Source organism: Grammomys surdaster, unplaced genomic scaffold, assembly GCF_004785775.1.
Source record: "Grammomys surdaster isolate TR1022 unplaced genomic scaffold, NIH_TR_1.0 125985, whole genome shotgun sequence".
Classification (NCBI taxonomy): Eukaryota; Metazoa; Chordata; class Mammalia; order Rodentia; family Muridae; genus Grammomys; species Grammomys surdaster.
The window spans coordinates 2574364-2594455 of record NW_021620801.1 but is presented as its reverse complement, the minus strand read 5'-3'; the positions used below and the strand labels follow the sequence as shown (position 1 = coordinate 2594455).

The 20092-nt window shown below is 43.8% G+C and overlaps 1 protein-coding gene across 1 annotated transcript in view; it reads left to right on the top strand.

Moving 5' to 3' along the window:
- The window catches only part of Rubcnl (rubicon like autophagy enhancer), a 33384-nt gene that overhangs the window by 2532 nt on the left and 10760 nt on the right, over positions 1-20092 (top strand). Inside the window, exons 2-5 of the mRNA XM_028754283.1 lie at positions 14601-15209; positions 18325-18407; positions 18907-19108; positions 19577-19678. Of these exons, the coding sequence (XP_028610116.1) occupies positions 14633-15209; positions 18325-18407; positions 18907-19108; positions 19577-19678 (964 nt within the window). The 5' untranslated portion in view covers positions 14601-14632. The remainder of the gene's footprint in view (positions 1-14600; positions 15210-18324; positions 18408-18906; positions 19109-19576; positions 19679-20092) is intronic.

Sequence of the window (20092 nt, the reverse complement as noted above, 5' to 3'; positions counted from 1 at the left end):
ACAGAGCTCATAAATATCTTATCACTGTCATAAAATCGCCTGACTGGGAAATTCGATCTCGAAAGCCTGTGTGTGTGTGTGTCTGTCTGTCTGTCTGTCTGTGTGTGTGTGTCTGTGTGTGCCCTCCACTTAGGCTTTATCCTATACATAGAGATGGCCCAGGGTTGAGAATGGAGACTCTGGAGCACATGTTCTGGGCTATGATTCTCCAGAGTCACTGAATGGCTGTGTGCTCGCTAGCTTCTCTTCCCCTTCCTTGGGTTTCAGTTTTCTGATCCATGAAGTAATGATGATATTCCCATATTGAGTGGATGCTCTGTGTTTACCAGAACATGAAGTATGAACTGAGAAGAAAAACCACTTCTTAGGGGGAAAGGAGGTTTCAGATTTGGTGGTTTTGTCATGTGGCATCTGGGTAATGCGGTAACTGAATAGAACATGAAACCATCCAAAAGAACCTGACTCACCCAGCACTTGGACTGAAAATCATCTCTCTCTCTCTCTCTCTCTCTCTCTCTCTCTCTCTCTCTCTCTCTCGGCTTTATATTTATTAAGACAGAAGTGCACATTAACCTCCAAGGTGTGTGTCTAAATGTTGTCTAAGTGTCAGCTATGAGCCAACGAGGACAACTTCAGAAGAAAATTGCTATACAGAAAAAGTGGGTGGGAAATGGGATAGCACACCCCCAGGTGATCGAAAGGTGATGGGTCCACTCTCATAAAGACCCAGCCGCTGACGTGACAGAGGACAAGTGTGTTCCAGATAGGTTGGGGAAGTCAGAGAGGGCATAGGTCATATGTATAGGCCATGTTGTGAGTCTTGTTAAAAATGTTTACTTATGAGAAAATTAAATAGTGGAAAATTTCCACTTAGAAAGAATAGTGTAAGCTGGGCGGTGGTGGTGCACGCCTTTAATCCCAGCACTTGGGAGGCAGAGGCAGACAGATTTCCGAGTTCGAGGCCAGCCTGGTCTACAGAGTGAGTTCCAGGACAGCCAGGGCTATACAGAGAAACTCTGTCTCAAAAAAAAAAAAAAAAAGAAAAGAAAAAAGAAAAGAAAGAAAGAAAGAAAGAAAGAAAGAAAGAATAATGTAACAAATAGCTCTGTCCTCTACCAACTCTGGCAGTTACAGTGTGGTTAACAATGTCTCTCTTCCACATCCATCCCTTTTGACACTATTTGAAAGCAATGCAAAAAATTCTGTTATTTCTAAGTCTTTCTGTATGTACGTCTAAAAGATAGGCACCTAGCCAAATACATCACAGTGCTTAGCACTGGGGCCTTGTTTCCTCTCTGCTAACCAGGTCAGAGACTCATTCCTGTAGAGCTGCTTGAAAGACGGGGTACATATGTGTAGGGGTGATCGAGGGACAGGGTCTATGACAGCTGTCCAGAAGCTATCTATTGATGGTGTCTTCTTCGACATCCTTCTTTCTCTCTGGACAGTGCTGCTGTGGTGATTCCACTTTTACTTGCCCACTTCTGTGAGCTATTTTAAGTACATGTATTCACCCTCTCTTTATACGCTTTACTTCTCTTTCCTATCTTCTCCCACCACACCAGCACATCTGTAGTCTTGCAGTTGGTGCTCCTCTGATCCTTCTTTGATCCATAAGCTCTCTCTAGTCTTCCTTAGGTCTTGTTGAAGGGAGAGGGGCGTTTCTCCTTATTTCAATACAAAAAAGCATTGCTGAGATCAATGTAAAATTCAGACACCATTTGACTCTTGTTTCTTGTACAGGTCAATGAACTTTAGTGGGTGCCATTACTGTGATTACTTTAGAACACTTTCTTCACCTCAGAAGTAAACTTGTTACCCTTTAGTCAGCTCCTTTCCTCTCTCCTCCATTCTAAGAGCTGCTAATCTACCTGGTCTCTGTGGATTCACCTTTTTTGGACAGTTTATATAAATACTTATTTTTGGTGGAATTTCAATCATTTCATTTTATTTTTAAAAAACTTTTAATTGATTCCTCGTGTTCCACATCATGTACCCTAGTCCCAGTCATCTCCCTGTCCCCTCAATATCTGCCCTTTACCCTTGCAGTGTCCCCCCTCCACGCAAATAAAACACACACACCATTGCCAACAAAACAAAAAGCAAGGCATAGAAAACCTCTCATCCTGGATGTTGTAGTGTGTCTATCCACACATCTTCGCTTGCAAATGTTCACTGAAATGGGTCTAGTTCAAAATCTCTGACTTCTATGACATCATCACTATTGGATCCTCACCAGGACTCCTCCTCTTTCTCTCATCTGGCCACCACACAGTCACACATTGTGGTGGCTCCTGCTGCAAGCTGCCCACAGGCTGGTGTGACATCCTTTATACTGCTTGGTGTGGTGGCAAGAGGATGTCTACAACCCACCAGTGCCTTGTGCTGGAAGGCAGGGCTATGGGTGGCACGCAGGTGTGCAGATCTCTGTCTGTCTTCCTCCTCTCACACTGCACTGCATGCTCTGTGGGGCCCTGTGTGTCTATGACCCATCTTTGCCTCGGGACAGAGAGGTCTGTGGGAACTCGCACTGTATGCTGTAGTGGAATGCAACACAAGTCTCTATCTTCCTCTTTTTATATAATGCTGACTGGATTTGACTTGTGATGAGTAAATGCTGCTCTTACACTCAAGTGCTAGTTTTCTTGAACACCCTTTTCTCATTTCTGTAAAAAGCGAGTTTTTCCCCCTGGCCCCAAGCTCTCAGAATAATAGCTCTGAGACTCAAAATTATCTACAAACATAAGCTTTGGTTGTTCCCCAATTAGATCATAACTTAATATCCCACTTATTCTAAGCTCTGCCATGTGGCTGGTTACCTCTGCTTAGCTCTCATGCTTCTGACCTTCTCCCTATTCCCAGGCTAATTCTCTGCACTTGGCTCTATCCAGAATCCTTTCTGCCTCCCAAGTGCTGAGATGCTAGGCATGAGCCACAACTTCCAGCCTGCATTAAAATTCTGCATTTTAAAATAAATCTGGTAGGAATGTTCTTAAGTCTGCATTGCCCAGGAAACCAAGGGTTTCTTGTTAATGTCACCAGCATGGGCCTGGTAAATCCACATGGAAGGAGCTTTGGCTCCAGTGCCAGCTTTTCCTTTAGTTCTACTTCTTCTGATTACCAGAATAAACTTGGGGTAAGTTGCCTCACCACCCATTTTATTTCTCAAATTGATACATTAGCACCTGAACTCACGTGAGTCTTCACTGAGCAAACAGTGGGAAAGAGAATGTGCAATGGCCATAGGAAGTTGGTCACTTGAGAATCTTGGGCAACTCTGTGTTCTTCAGAACATCTGGTGTTCTCTGATCCTCAGGGCCATTTGTCATTGTGCCACCACGCCTATTACTTTACCAACTGTCTATCATTGCTCCTCGTGCTTCTGACAGCAAACCTACAGAGCTATTAGCAAATCTCTATTACTAAATGTTTGAACCCAGAGGAGTACCTATGACATCACCCAGCACGTAAGACACTACGTCCTTTCTGCTGACCTTGGTACAGGATAACAGTAAAGCTTTGAAACTTTACTTTGATCCTGGATGCTACATCGATGCTTGGACTTTGTGTTGCTGGACATCTTAATGTTTTCAGTTTGACATAATAGAGTCAGTCTGTTAGCATACGTGGGATGTGAATCTTGGTTGAAGTCAGTGTCTGAAGGGAAGTAGACCTGGGGAGAGACTGAAGAGGGTATAGGGAAATGTCCCTAAATTTGACCACATGCTACATTTAAAGATTTACTCACTTTTAACCACATTTGCCTACTACTGGGTGTGTTTAGTAAAACAACAGGAAATGGGTCATAATGAATTTTCTTTGTGAGGATGTAGCAAAAGGGGACCTTGTATGCTCTTGGTGCTAATAAAACAAACAGCATACCATCATGGGTACACTATGGAAGGTCAGCCAACATTGTAAACAGAATCATCGAATGAGGTAGATGTCTTAGTTATGGATAAATATCCAAAAGAAGTGAAATCATCATGCTGGAGACATCTGTCCTCCTCTTTATCATGGTTATTCAGTGTAGCCAAGATTTGGAATCAATTTAAATGTCTATCAATAGATGACTAAATTAAAACACACACACACACAGTATATATTCTACACAGCAGAATGTAGTCAACCTAAAAGAGGATGAAAATCTTGTCATTTGTGACAACATGCATAAATTCAGGGGTACTGTATGTGCTGAGTGGGATTAAACCACTCAATAAAATAAACACCATATAGCTCACTCACATGTGGGATAGTCAAGCACACAAAAGCAGAGAAGTGAATGAGTTGCCAGGGGCGGGAGGCTGGAGAGGAATTGGGGAGATGTCCAGTTTCACTTAGAAAGAATAAGTTCAAGAGATTTGTTCTATAACATTGTAACTATAACTAATGATGTATGTTTCAAGTGTCCTCACCATGTGTCTTAGTTACTTTCTATTGCTGTGATCAAACACCATGACCAAGGCAACTTATAAAAGAAAGCATTTAATTCAGCTTATGGTTCAGAGGGTTAGACAATGATGTCAGAACAAAAGAATTCCTGAGAGCTCACATCCTGATCTCCAGCTGTAAGGCAGAGAGTGAACACTGGGAATCACAAGAAACCTAAAAGTCTCAGTGACATACTTCTCCAACAAGACCACACCTCCCAATCCTTCCCAAATAGTTCTACCCAATGGGAACTGAGTGTTAAAATGTATGAGTCTGCAGGGCTCATGCTACCATACCATGCATACAAAATATAAGTGAGAATGCATGCTGGTTAGTTTTTCTTCAATTTAACACAAGCTAGAGCCATCTGGGAAGAAACTTCACTGAGAAGATTCCTCCATCAGATTGGCCTGTAGGCAAACCTGTGAGAACATTTTCTTAATTGATGATTGAGTGACCTAGCTCACCGTGGGTGGTGCCATGCCTGGAAATGCAGCTTTGGGTTTAGAAGAAAGAAAAATGAGCAAGCCACAGAAGCAAGCCAGTAAGTAGCACTCCTCCATGATCTCTTGCATCAATTTCTGCTTCCAGGTTCCTGCCTTGAGTTTCTGCCCTGACTTGTTTTCATGATGGGCTATAAGATGAAACATCTTTCCTTCCTGTGTTAATCAGGGTTCTCTAGAGGAACATAACTGGTTGAATGAAACATAATACTTCAGTGGAAAAATATACATATTATATCTATATCTATATCTAATCTCTATCTATCTCTATATCTATCTATCTATCTATCTATCTATCTATCTATCTATCTATCTATCTATCTATCTCATCTATATATATCTTACAGGTTGTGGTCCAGCTAGTCCAACAGTGGTGATCTTCTGATAGAAAAGCCAAGAATCCAGTAGTTATTCAACCCATGGATGTCTTTGGTATACAACTGGTTGTTGGTATATGTTGAAGTCCTGAAGAACTGGGTTCAGGTTGTAACACCAGTGAAAAGATGCCTCAACAGCAGAATAGATGGACTTGCCATAGAGAGTGAGGGGAAGCAGGCAAAAACTAAAAGCTTTTCACTTCCATGTTCTTTTATGTAGGCTTGTACCAGAAGGCATGGTTCAAATTTAGAGTGGGTCTCCTGTCCTTAAATAATCCAGATATATAAGGGGTCTCCCCACCTCAATGATCCATTCAAGAAAATCCATCGCTGGTGTGCTTGGGTTTTAGTTGGTTCCAGATGTAGTCAAGTTGACAAGCAAGATTCACCATCAGACTCCTCGAGTTGTTTTTGGTCATGATGTTTATCACAAACTAGAAAAGAATATCTGTCTGTGTTTGTAGTGTGTAGTTTTAAAAACAATCCACACTAAATCTGGCTATGCACCAGCATCAGTAGTCTTGCCCACCCCATGGCCAGCCCCAAGCTGGATTGCCCTGGTTCCCATGACCATCCAGCTGCCAAGCCATTCTGATCCTCCCAGGCCATCTATACCCTGTGACTACCCTGCAGAAAGCCAACTACCGCTCACTGAGTTCCCCTTAGCCTTGTAAAATGGTAACACTAGAGACTTGTAATATTCCAACCCAAAAATACCCTCACAAAGAACACAAAACCCAATTGACATAAATACAAGCTGCACTCCTAGATTGGACAAATGTACCCTACATTACTCTATTGCCCATCTATGGCTCCTTCAGGCCATGTGATTCTGGTTCCTCCTCCTCTTCCTCCTTCCTCCTCCTCCTCCTCCTCCTCCTCTTCTTCTTCTTCTTCTTCTTCTGTTCTCTGCCTCATCTATTTTTCTTCCTCCTCTTTCCTGTCTCTAAAACTTTCAGCTCTGCCTTTTCCTTCCACTGCCCAACCACAGGCTTTAAGCCTTATCTGACCAATTAAGATTTTATCTGACCTCACCTGAGTGTGTGATCTACCCCTCTTGAGGGAGCAGACAATACAAACAGCAATCCACAACATGTTTTGGTTCTCTCAACTTAGCTATTCCATAATGCAGACATATTTTTTGAAACATCTTGTCATCTTCCATAAATATATCATAGTCTTTTTATATTTATTTATTCGGTTTTATGTGTATGAATACATACGCTTGCATACATGTGTGTGCACCATGTGTACATCTGATGAATCCTCTGAGCTGGGGTTATGGACGGGTGTGAGCTGGGAATTGACTCTGCATGCTCTGCAGTGGTGACAAGTACTCCTACTGCTGAGCCATTTCTCCAGTCCACATTTTTGTTTCAATTAAAGATAGATAGTAAAATAAATAAAGAATAGATAAAATAAATAAAGATAAGTAAAATACTTTATCTTTTACCATCAGGTCTTCTTTTGTGATTTCTGCTCCCCAACACCTTTATTCTAAGAAAATGGCTAGCAGGCATTTAGGCTGTGATAGGGTTTCTTCTAAATGGTAACAGCTATTCTTTTTAAAAATGTATTCTTCTCTCCTATATTACATCCCAACCACAGGTTCACCTTCCTCTACTCCTCCCAGTCCTTCCTCTCCACCTCCCCTCTCCCCAGGATCCACTTCTTCATTTCCCTTCAGAAAAGAGTAGGCACCCCAGGGATAGCAACTAAACATGGCATAACTAGTTACAATAAGACGAGGCAAACACTCTTATATCAAGGATGGATGAGACAACCCAGTAGGAGGAAAAGAGTCTCAAGAACAGGCAAAAGAGTCAGAGACACCCCCACTCGCATTGTTAGGAGACCTGCCCGGTCTGGTATGGCCTTGGTAGGGACAGAATGACATGGTTACTGCCCCTGCGACAGGGCCAGCAGGCATGAGCCTTCACCAGTATTGACGGCTGCTGGGGGTGTAAAGCTTGTTCATATAATAATGTACATATTTGCCAGGCAGTGGTGGCGCACGCTTTTGATCCCAGCACTTGGGAGGCAGAGGCAGGTGGAGAGGCAGGTGGATTTCTGAGTTCAAGGCCAGCCTGGTCTACAGAGTGAGTTCCAGGACAGCCAGGGCTACACAGAGAAACCCTGTCTCGAAAAACCAAAAAAAAAAAAAAAAAGTACATATTTTACATTCCTAGGTCAAAGAAGGTCCTCCCTGTTAACATTAATGACTCCATGATAATCAGAGACAGCATGAGTCCAGGTGAAGATGTGGCTAATGTCAAGCAAAACAGTAACCGCTGGGATCCTCAGGACAGCCCTTGAGGCTGTGGAAAAGAACTCTAAAAACTATGGGTTCAAAAATACATAATTTCTCAAAAACTAAGGATGAAATATGAATTTTACAAGGGTCTTCACGAAACTAAAGGAACAATTGCAGCTGCACTGTGAGCCAACTTGTCAGAAAGACACCAAGGAAGGAGACACAGAGCTTTAGGGAGTGGTGATCCTAGGAGATTCAACCCAGCTAAGTTTTTTTGGTTTATGTTTACAAAGGCAGGCAGATTCCTGAGTTCAGAGTCAGCCTGGGACCGAACAAGGTTAAGCCTAGGTGTGGTAGAAACAGTGATTTCAGGACTTTGTCCTATCCAGCTACTTTATTGCTTAAAAGAGGCAGACAGATCTCTGAATTCTTTTGCAATGTTAAAAGAAAATGTGTGGTGTTTGCTGTTTCCTAAGAATTTCTTTCTTTCTTTTTTGTTTTGTTTTGTTTTTGTTTGTTTGTTTTGAGACAGGATTTCTCTGTGTAGTCCTGGCTGTTCTGGAACTCACTCTGTAGACCAGGCTGGTCTTGAAATCAGAAATCCACCTGCCTCTGCCTCCCAAGTGCTGGGATTAAAGGCGTGCGCCACCACTGCCTGGGGCTGGGGTCACTGGATGCTGATTCATAGGATAATCAAAAGGAAACTTAGAGTAAATGATTGGATTGATATGTACAAGACTGGGTTTATGATCAGCAAGAGAGGAGCTATCCAGAGGATTTTTTAGAATAGCATGAGAGAGCTGCTTGGAGAATTGTCATGAGCAAAGTTGAGAGAGAGGGGAGGGGAGGGGAGGGGAGGGGAGGGAAGGGGAGGGGAGGGGAGGGAAGATGGGAGAGAGGAGAGGGGAAAGGGGAGGAGAGGGGGGAGAGGGGAGGGGGGAAAGAGGGGAGAGGGGAGAGGGGAAAGAGGGGAGAGGGGAGGGGGAAAGAGGGGAGGGAGAAAGAGGGGAGAGGGGAAAGAGGGGAGAGGGGAAGAGAGTGGGAGGGGGCCTCACTGTCTGGAGATACCTAGAAAAAAACAGAGTAGAAAGAAAGCAATCCAGAAAGCTATCTTGAGCATAGGTCGTCAGTTTGGACCCATGATTTGTCTTTTAGTCATTTGTTTTTGAGGTGTCCAGATACCCCTTCCTCAGAACTCTTCTCCAAGCTGAGGTTGGTCCTTGGCAGACCCACAAAACCACAAAGATACACAACTATAACACGTATGTAGAGGACATATCTCAGACCCATACAGGCTCTCTAGTTGTTGCTTTAGTCTCTGTGAGCCCTTGTGAGCTCTTCTTAGTTGATTCTGTGGGCCATGTTCTTATGGTGTCCTCAATCTCTTTGGCTCTAACAATCCTTCCCCTTCCTCTTCTGGGAGGTTCTCTGAGGTCCACTTAATGTTTGGCTGTGGGTCTCTGTATCTGCTCCCATCAGTTGCTGGATGCTGCCTCTCTGATGACAGTTATGTTAGGCTCCAGTCTGTGATGAAAGCAATATATATATGGAATCATTTTATTGGCTTTTCCCCTCAGTCATGTTTGGTCCTATCCTAGGTCCCTGCCTCTGGTTCTTGGCTATCCAGGCAGTGTCAGGTGTGAATTCCCTCTCTTGGCATGGGCCTTGTGGTGCCTATCCCTGGTTGTCAACTTGACTATATCTGGAATGAACTACAATCCAGAATTGGAAGGCTCACTTGTGATCCTGATCTCGAGGCACAGTGGCCATGAAAAGCTTAGGCTCAGGCAAGGTAGTACACGCTTTTAATCCAGATCCAGGAATGTTGGTACACACCTTTAATCTGGGCCACATCTTCTGCTGGAGACCTACATAAGAACATTGGAAGAAGGAAGACTCTTTTTCGCCTGCTTGCCTTGTGGGACTAAACGACTGCTAGATCCTTGATCTTCCATTCACAGCTGCTGCTGACCACTGTTGGGTTAGTTGGACTACAGACTGTAAGTCGTCAACAAATTCCCTTACTATATAGAGACAACTCATAAGTTCTGTGACTCTAGAGAGCCCTGACTAATACAGGCCTTAAGTCATTGATTGACCAAGATCATGTTCTTGGCCAACGAATCAGAGTTGGGCATGGGTTCCATCTCATGGAGTGGGGAGGTCATTGTTGTAGATCACAGAGTTTGTAGCTGAGTTGGTGTTTACTTTTCTTACTATGAACTCTAGTAGGAATAAAGGCTCTAGTTAGGCTCCAGCTTGACTTCTCTGTGTCCAGTGAGTTATATAGGTGCTATCTTCAGCAGTTGGCCTTACTTTCAGTCTGTAGAGAGCCACCCATAGCCTTGGTAATTACCTGGGTTGTTTGAGGGTTTCTCTGGGGCTCTTTTGGCCTTCATTTAGCTGTCACCCATCCCTGGTGCTGGAGGTTTCACTTGCTGGTAAGAGATGTCTACTTGGGGCTTTGCTTCACTAGTTATTTGGTGATTCTATTTAGATTTCTTTCATATGGTATGTACAGGTATTATTTCTTCTCTGGCCCTGTCTTCTATTTCACAGAGATCACTCTTCTCTCATGTGTGTCACTGTGCCACTGTGACTTTAGGCATAGTGAGGCTCTATGGACCTGTTCAGTTCTAATATGATCCAGTTATGGATCTTGCTGGCCATTTGTGTAAAGTGAAAAAGTGTAAAGCCCTGAAAATCCCTAGAGAGAAAGTCTGTTTTTGCTTAGTGATCTATGGTGACTTCTCTGTACAGAAGACTTACAAGTAAGGCTGACCTGTCTTAACTTCAAACTTTCTGTATCTGAAAACAAAATGTATGGAAAACATCATGAGTTGGTCGGGGTGCACACCCCTGTCATCCCAGTCCTAGGGAGGCCGAGGAAGAAGTATGAGAAGTTCAGTGGCAATCTAGACATGCACTTAATATGACCCTGTTAAAAATGCAAGAAAACAACAAACAGATGGGTAACGTTACCATTTGAAACTGTTCATGTTTCATGTTCTCCCTCACTACATACAAACACAATGTGCAGAGGATTAAGGGAGTAAAGCTGGCTAACATAGCTTTATCCTCCAGGTTAATAACGGAGTCATTTTGAAATAGGGACCAAGAAAGATCTGAGCTATTCTTTGCTTGTCTTTACTTGTCTGAGAAATGGACAAGTCAAGAGAAGTCATCAAAAATATTATGAACAATCTGCTCATTGAGATATTTTCTATAGTAGTGAAAAGCTGGAAATAAATATTTATCTGTTGGATCTGAGTCTGGCTATATAAACGGTAGTTCATGTATACTATAGAAAGTGATGAGAAATTAAGACAAGAGGCTGGAGAGATGGCTCACTGGGTAAGAGTAGTTTTGCAGAGAGCTGGGGTTCAGTTCCTAATTTCCGTATAGTGTATCACAGCTGCCTGTAACTCATGTCCCAGGGATCTGATGCCCTCTTCTGACGTTCCCAGGGACCAGGCGGACACAGGTGAACAGACACACATGCAGATAAGAGTTGACTTGGTTATAGTGTATCTTCACAGCAGGAGAACAGTAACTAAGACAGATACAATGTGTGTGTTTGCAGAAGATGACAAAACAAGTCTTTGGATCTGACATAGGTGTAATCAGTCATTGCAAAGTATCTGAGAGGAACAGGATGGCCATCAGTCATCTGTAGGGCTGAAGAAGGGTTCATGGGGCATTGAGTGATGGGAACACCTTTTATTCTGGAGTTCTGTGTTTGGGGCAGGTAATGGCTATTCCTGGTTATCAACTTGACTATTTCTGGAATGAACTACAATCCAGAATTAGAAGGCTTACCTGTGATCTATCTAGATCTTGAGGCTGGAAGACACAAGTTTCTGACCTGGATCTTGGCATGGAGATCTTGAAGCATAGTGGCTATGAAAAGCTTAGGCCCAGGCAAGGTAGTACAGGCCTTTAATCCCAGGAGATTGAGGCAAGGAGATCTGAGTTCAAGGTCAGTTTAGGACAAAGTAGATTTAGGCGTGGTGGTGCATACCTTTAATCTGGACCATACCTTCTGCTGGAGGCCTACATAAGGACATTGGAAGAAGGAAGATTCGTTCTTCTTCACCTGCTTGCACTTACTAGCCAGCACATCTGTTGGAATTTACTTCTATAGAAGACCCTACAGAAGACCAGCTGAAATAACTAGCCTCATGGGACTGAGCAGCTACTAGATTCTTAAACTTCCCATTCACAGCTGACCATTGTTGGGGTAGTTGGACTATAGACTGTAAGCCATAATAAGTTTCCTCAATATAGAGTGACATTCCTTAAGTTCTGTGACTCTAGAGAACCCTGACTAATACAGGGCATTTTATAGGCATCTAGTAATTGTGTCCTTTTGTAGATAAAAATCCAAAGTTAATAGGCAAGAAAAGATGCATGGCAAAGAGAAATTGAAAGACAGGGTGGGATTTGAGATAAGAAGGAAGGTGGATCACTTTGGGGCAGTGAGCTCTGACAGTTATTACGGACACTCTTGTCCTGTGATGCTTTCTCAATGGTGACTTGGGACTTGTGCAGTTTATTCCAGGGGTTCATAGAGGCAGACATAGGCACACAAGCAACACGTGTGCACATATATGCACATGCACACACATATACTACGTATGCTTCATCTGCATTACTCTACAATATGTGACCTAGAATATAGGGCCTCCAAATAAATCATAGAAATATAAAGACTTTTTAAAACAACTTTCATATGTAGTTTCTTCCGGTGAATTTGAATTTATACCTTATGTCAACATTGGTGAGAAAAAATTTCATATCTTTGGGAAGCATGTGTTCACTTCTAACTCTTAGGAAAACATTTATATCCCAGTAATTGAGCAACTATGTCTACCAAAGAAGGCTTTTATCTCTTGACTTTATTTCCAATTTGTTGGTTATGTTCACCTGCTCCATAAGCATGTATTAATATCTTACATGCAACCAAAGACACGGGGGTATGATGTAGTTAGTGGAGCTGTCGTGGAGTTTGTAGTTGGGGACAGAAGAAGATTCACTGGAAGGAACTGGAAAGAATCAGGAAGTGAGTTGTTTCCTGTGACAAAAATTGAACAGAGTGACATAGTAGGGGGAGACCAGGGACCTTCCTTTAGCTAGGAGACACTTCCTTAAGTGAGTAATTGGTAAACTAAGGCATGCATAACGAGAGGGCCAGGCTATGTTCACTTGGGGAAGAATGTTTGATGGGGAAGGTGAACCACATCCTTTAGGGTGTGAAAACTGAGAGAACAAGGGCTTCTTGTGTTGTTGAGAATTACAGAGGCTGAGAAAAGATAAATGAGAGATCTTTAGGGCCAGGACCATGCCAAGCTTTAAGGACATGGTAAGGAGCATAGATTTTATTCTTGATTTGGTGGGAAGCCTTGGGTTTAATTTGGGGGGGGGGGGATGAAGATGTCAGTTTAGGTTTATAAAGATCTCTGAATGCCTGGGATTGTGAATGGGTAAGGGCGGAAGGAGAGAAACTGCTTTCTACTGTGAAGTTATAGATATCCAAGAGGAAGGAGACGGGGACTTAGAATGATGTGCTGACTCTAAACTTGCAGATTAAAGATGGAGATCTAGGAAAGAGCATAGGGTCACCTATAGCTCCTAAATCTTAGGCTCAAGTGATTTAGACATATTCTTGGGATAGGAAAAGTAGGAGAGGAACAGATTTTGGGGTGTGCATCAGCGTCTGATTTAGGCATATTAAACAGTCTTTGGGGAATGTCAAGTAGGTAATTTGATAGACTTACCTGGAGTCTGGAGTTGTGGAGAAGTTGGGTAGGAGTGTGCATGTGGGAGTCAGCTCCACACAAAGCAAGGATGTTTAAAGCTCTAGAGTCAACTGTCATAGTCATAGGTACATGGCACGTGATACTCTTGCCTGTCAACTGGATTGGACAGAACAGACCCCTGGGTGTGTCTGTGACAGTCTTCAGAGAGGACTAGAATTTGAGGGTTTTTACCTAATCCATGGATTAACCCTCAAATGAATTCAACATTTGAGTCGACTATGGGAAGGCAGGGCTGACTGGGAGAAGCAGGGCACTGAAGGTTTGCCTGTGAAGGGCATGTCTTGCCCAGGCTCTTGTCTCTGTCTTTGCCACACACTACCACAGCCATGATGTACTGGGTCACTCCACCCTGTAACATGAGTCATGTGAACAAGGACTGAACCTGCGGAAGCCACAAACCAAGTAAATCCGTAAGTAGCTTTTCTCTCAGGTATTTGGTCACAAAGACAGAAAGCTAGTCCCACATGCTGTGGCACTCTTCGTCTGGGATAAACTTGCCCAGATAGACTGTGTCTGTGTGAAGGCTCACTCGGATGGACTGTCTCTCTCACCTGGCTCTCAAAGATGGACAGCAAAAGGAAATGTTTGCTGGGCCTCGAGAGATCATGACAAAGGGCTTCTTGTTGTACAGATCAACATTTCAACCACCATCCCATCACTACAGCCGAAATCAGTCAGAATCATTTAAAAGATGGATTCACATTTAAGAAATATTGGCAGCTAATGCTAAGTTCTTATAGGTGTCATGAGTTAAAGTGTGTGGCTCGGCATAAATGTTTTAGTGGCTGCCTTCTTTCATTCTGATGCTTGCTGATTTCCTGTAATGCTAGAATAAACTCCAAATAAGGTGATATAAAAGTGTCCTTACTTTTACATGGCATGCCCACTTTTGATTTGATGGGTAATTTTATCAGTACTTTCAATATATTGTTATTTTCATTATGAGGTTGGTCTTTGTGGCTTTTTCAATTAAGTTCACACTTGTAAAAATGTTATTCTTGCATCTAACTCTCTAGGCTTACTGCTAATGGGTTGTTTTATCTCTGGTCTGATTTAGTCATTTATTCTTTTGCTTACAAATACAAGGAAAAGTTAAATATGAGGCATAAAGAAATTATTTATTTATTTATTTATTTATTCATTCTTGACGATAATATGTAACCAGAAAACATGACTGGACTCTTTATTTACCTGGAATGATTCTTGCTGATTGCAGATAAACTCTTCAGACCTCCAGCTGGCCATGTGATGAATTCAAGGATCGTGCCCAGTGGTACAACAGTCATTGGAGAGCTGTGTTTTGACCACGTTCACTCCATACCTGGAAAGATGGTGTCCCAGTCTACAAGCTGGGGAGACTATCCTGTGGACCCCTGTGAAGAGACCAGCTGTGCCTTTCAGGACACTGATGGCTTGCCCAGCCTCCAGGACACTGACCAACCTGCTTGCCAATTAGATGTGAGGCTCCTAAGACACAAAGCTTCCTGGATCAACCCACTGTATGTGCAGCAGCCACTTCAAGAGTTATGTCCCCAAAGACCAGCAGCCCAGGACAATGAGAACCATGTGATGGTGGACACTCCCTCTCCCTTGGGCCTTTCAATATTGTCCTACAGGGACTCCCTGGCTGAGATGCCATTGTCTGATACCAACTCTGATCATTGCTCTGGGGGAAGGAAGGGTGACTTCTTCCTGGCTACAGAAGAGCAAGAGGTTCATCCTCAGCAGGAATCTCTGCTCAAAAACCCCAAGACTATGGGCACCTTCCCATCCCCTAAGGAGGACAGTTCTGAGTCGCCTCATTTGACAGCTTCTACAGATGACGGTAACCCCATCTGGTGACTTCCTTTATTCTTCATCTAGCTTGAAGATTTGTCTATGGTCTTTGCCATGAGAAACAAAGTTCATGATTTCTACCTTGACCAGAAAGCAATGCGTGAGCTCATTTAATGTTAGCACCATCCCAGACTCTGTGAGAGTCACACTGAGGAGATCAGATATCATCTTCTTCCACTGAGAAGAGGAAGGCCATCGTTTTTGCTTAGCGTAGTTAATAATCAGCTCATCATTGGGATCGATACCTTCTCTGCAGGTAGAAATATTAGGAGCATCCAATCCACTGTGGCTGGGGATGCCATGGCAGATTCAAAAGGAGCTTGCTGTGTAGCAGTGCTCAGGCAGGTGGACGTGCCTTGCCTCTTCTAATCCTAGCTCAGACAGCTGAGAAAATAGCGAATTTGGAAACAGTAGCCACAATGCTCCCCAAAGGCCAAAAGCTCTTGGCATGAAAACAAGGGCGCCCCCTGCCGTGAAGTAGTGTATATATTTTTAACATAGTAAAACTTTATGAGTGACTTAGTCCACTCAGAGTAACGGGCAAGATTCAGTTAGCTGTCTTTATTTTAAAGGATTCTTGTGTTATATTCATGCTAGAGCCCTGCTTCAAGTGGTTTGGAAAGTATTAGTTGTTGTTTGCTGCAAAATAATTTTAGAAGCTGTCACCTGCCTGGTGTCTGCCTACATGAATATTTATTTCTTACTACCTTTCAATGGCTAATTTTGAAACAACCAAATTTGAGCAAAATGCCTCCCAAAACAGGCTTCCTCTTTCTATATCTTTCTCTTGTCCACTCAGAGAGTTCTCTCTTCTATTTGCTTTTGAGCCAGGCTCTCAGTCTGTAGAGCAGGCTGGTCTTAGACTCACAGAACTCCTCTCACTTAACTTCCTGAGTGCCAACCAAGATCTTTGGTGTGAGCCATCATACCCAACAAGACTCTCAAGAGATACATTCTATGGACTTAAGAAACAAAAGCCCAGAGTTACAGGATTCTCTTCCTTTATGTGGAGCAGCATAAAGGGGGACAAACATTTGCCACTAAGGCCCAGGCTTTCCTATGACCCCCACGTCTCTAAAGTCAGCTGTGGGCCCTCTTATGTGCTGGGAGCATTTCCTGAGGCCATAGAAACAATCTCTTGGGTTCTATTGTTTGAAAGAATCTACATGTTTACAAAATACCTTTGCCCTCCCCCTCCTTATATAATGAATAACAGGTAATAATCCTAACTTAAGGCAGGAGAGAATTTGTGATCAAGGCCTAAAGGGTCTGGGTACCACTCTGCCTTATCTTGCTTTTTCCTTGCTCGGGTCTTTATATATGACTTAGGGTTCAAATCCTGCCAGCTTCCTGGTTTTGTTGAAAAGGACAAACCAGCAATTTAGTTTCATCCACAGTGACCTTCTAGTTACAGTGGCAGGGTAGTTGGCAGAGATGGTGATTGGCCCCCACACGCAAACCCCCAATACCAACCCCAGTCAAGAGGTCCCCACTCTTCCATTTCCGGGCCACTTTGTTCTACAGGAAGTATCAGGGTGACACTTCCTGCACTTGTCTGGCATCTGAGAACCCACAGCCCCCCAGACATTGGCAGCATCTCTTTAATTTATCAGGTCAGGACAACATAACTCTTCTGACAACATAGCTCTTCTGGCTGTCATGAAATCTCACTTCCTTCCCAGGCTGCAGTTAGCAGTTATGTGATAGGAGCGACTTGCCTTGGTGTTTCCCATTGCCAGTAAGGAGCAGTCGAGGGTGTAAGATTGAATGACACAGCACAGTGGTCTGAGCTTGACTGGAGCACTGTTTGCTGTCAGATGACTTTGTGTGTGCAACAGGAAGTTTGGGGCCAATTGCCACCAGCTGAGGAAGTGCTGGGGAAGTGATTCTGTAATTATTTTTGTTTAAATATATGAGTACACTGTCGCTGTCTTCAGACACACCAGAAGAGTGCATTAGATCCTATTACAGATGGTTGTGAGCCACCACATGGTTGCTGGGAACTGAACTCAGGACCTTTGGAAGAGCAGTCAGTGCACTTAACCACTGAGCCATCTCTCCAGCCCAGATCCTGTAATTCTGAAGGTCACTTTCCCTCTCTCTGACCCATGATCTCTTTCCACCATCTTTGCCAAACTGGACCCTCCGTTCTGGTTTTCTGAGGCCACCTCTCAGTCCACTAGTTTTCTGGAGAAATGATTGACAGTAGGCTGTGTCTATAGGCTTTGTCATCAGAAGGCTCTTTCCTCTTCCGTCACCTACATCTTTCTTTCTAGAGCTATTCAGGGTTTTCTTTTTTCTTTTCCCTTGATGGTATTGAAGGGATGGTATGATGGGTTTTGCTTAATTAAATAATCTTTGAATTTATTTTTGTTGTGTTTTATAAAAAAGGGAAAGAAGCCAGGGATATGTTTGGTGGAGGGGTGGTATATAGTGTAGGGAAGGGGGTGTCTCTGTGGGCCCATACTGTGGCATCCCTTTCCCTTGAGGGACCTGCCACATGATGGTATATAGTAAGAGAGTTTATTTAGGGCATGGGGAGAGGAGTTCAGGGGTAAGGAGAGAGAGAGAAAGAGAGAGAGAGAAAGAGAGAGAGAGGGAGAGAGAGAGAGAGAGAGAAGAGGTCACGTGGAGAGAGGGGGGAGGAGAATGGGGAGAGTAGGGACAGAGGGAAGAGAGGAAGGGAGTAAGAACAAGAACAAGAGAAGAGTAAGAGAGAGGAGGGCACAAGCAGCCCCTTTTATAGTGAGTCAGGCACACCTGGCTGTTGCCAGGTAACCATGGGCAGAGAATGCCAACATCTTCCCCATGTTTTTTTCTTTGTGTGTGTTTTTCTTTTGTATTCTGCGTGTTCACCCGTGTGTATGTGTATGTGGAGGCCAGACGTCAATCTCACGTGTCTTCTCCTGCGATTCCCTCCCCCTCCCCCCACTTTTGGAGAGAGAGTCTCTCACTCAATCTGCAGCTGGCTACCAAGCCCCAGGGTTCCTCCTGTCTCCACCTCTGTAGTACTGGGATTACAAATGCCTCATGCAATAGGAGATTGCATTTTATTGGCTGAGCCATCTCCTTTTTCCATGTTTAATGGCTCACTGTGTTGGCAGGTGACACTCGGAGTAGCAGCAGAAGCCATTCTTGGAATTTCTTCCCACTAGAGATGTTCATGCTGCCTGCTGATGTGGAAAAGGTGAGTGCCTCTCAACCACAGAGGGCCTGAGTCTCTGGTAGTGATGTGATCATGGAAACCACCCTGTTGAGTGAGGCACAGCCTAAAGGTTCTTTTCAGTATTTAATGGAGGTTGCCGGGAACACTAAACTGAGGCGTTTTCAGGCATGGTGTGCTCAGTTGTCTATGACTGAGGATTATGTCAGGTGCTGGGCTCCACCTACCGAGGGCGTTCTATCATAAGACGTGCAACTTGGTGGCTGCGGATGGGGCTCAGTAGTAGAGCGCTTGCCTGGCATATATGATAAGTTTAATCTCCAGTCCTGAAAAACAAATTAATTCAATTTGATATATCTGTGTCTCTGGATGTATTTTTTCATCATAATCTAGTTAGATCAAGTTATATTTACCCTTATTTGTAGTCACTTATGTGGCGTTTCTCCAGTTTTGAAATCTAGTCCATACTCCGAAGGAAAGTTGATTATGCAACTAATTGAATTGACTTTTTTTTCCCCTGCAGGAAAATCTCCACTTTTATGCTGCAGACATGATTATCTCAGTGATGGAGAATATGAAGTGCAACCTCTTGAGTCAACAGCAGCCAGGGAGTCGGGACACAGAAGAGGCCAGCAGGTCGCGTAGGACTGGAGCCAAAGTGACCTTTCATAACTGCACAAAGCAGGAGCTGGCCTCCTCTGCTTCTTCACACGCTGGCTGTGAAGGCAAGTTGGGCAAACGCTTGCATGCTGAATGCTGTGATCTCAATGCAGGCTGTGTCCTCTGTCTAGTCTTGGAAGAGGCATGTTTTCCCGTCCTTTGAAGACGTGTTCAATCCATGGTTCACTGGCCACATGCACCCCAGGATAGTCCTGAATGTGACTCAGTTCAGAATGAGAAACTAACTTAGAACATTATGAGACTATGAGGTGTGTGTGTGTGTGTGTGTGTGTGTGTGTGTGGCTTGGAACTCTGGCTAGAACAGGCTGACTCCAGTGAGCTCCCAAGAATCACCTGCCCCATTCCTGTGTTGAGATTACAAGGACAAACTAGCAGAATCAGCCCTTTCTGTCAGTCCTGGGAGTTGAACTCAGGTCCTCACGCTTGTACAGCAGATGCTCTACTGACTGACCCATTTCTCCAGCCTCAGTCTTGCTTCCTGATCGTGAAATCTGACTTCCTTCTCTCTTCAGGTTGTGCTGCTCTCCAGGTCAGCCCAGTGGCTGAGACACTTTCTTACTGTCCTGTGGCGGGAGAGGCCTGCAAACATGACTTGAACAAATTGGTCATGTTAGGTGAGACTTAGAACCTCCTTGCACCTGTCTCACACACACACACACACACACACACACACACACACACACACGGGCAGACATCACATCCAAGGCCATGTTGGGGACTTTTGAGGAAACCTCTCCCAGGAAGATGTTATGCCCCTGCTACTCAAAGGCAAAGCTGTTTTCCCTGTCTAATGTCTGATAATTGTTCATCTCACTTGCAGAGCTGAACAAAAATGCAGACATACATGGTTCTGCCATGTGGTTTCTTTCCATGTGCTATTTTGATGAGGTTTATACAAACTCCCATCTCCAGTGTTTACCTGGAGTCTCATACTGTTGTTTGTAGGTATCTGGCCATTGCAGGTTGCCTGAATACAAGGACCTTCTTTGTTTTCTTATAAAATTAACTGAGTGAGGCAGGCTAAAATA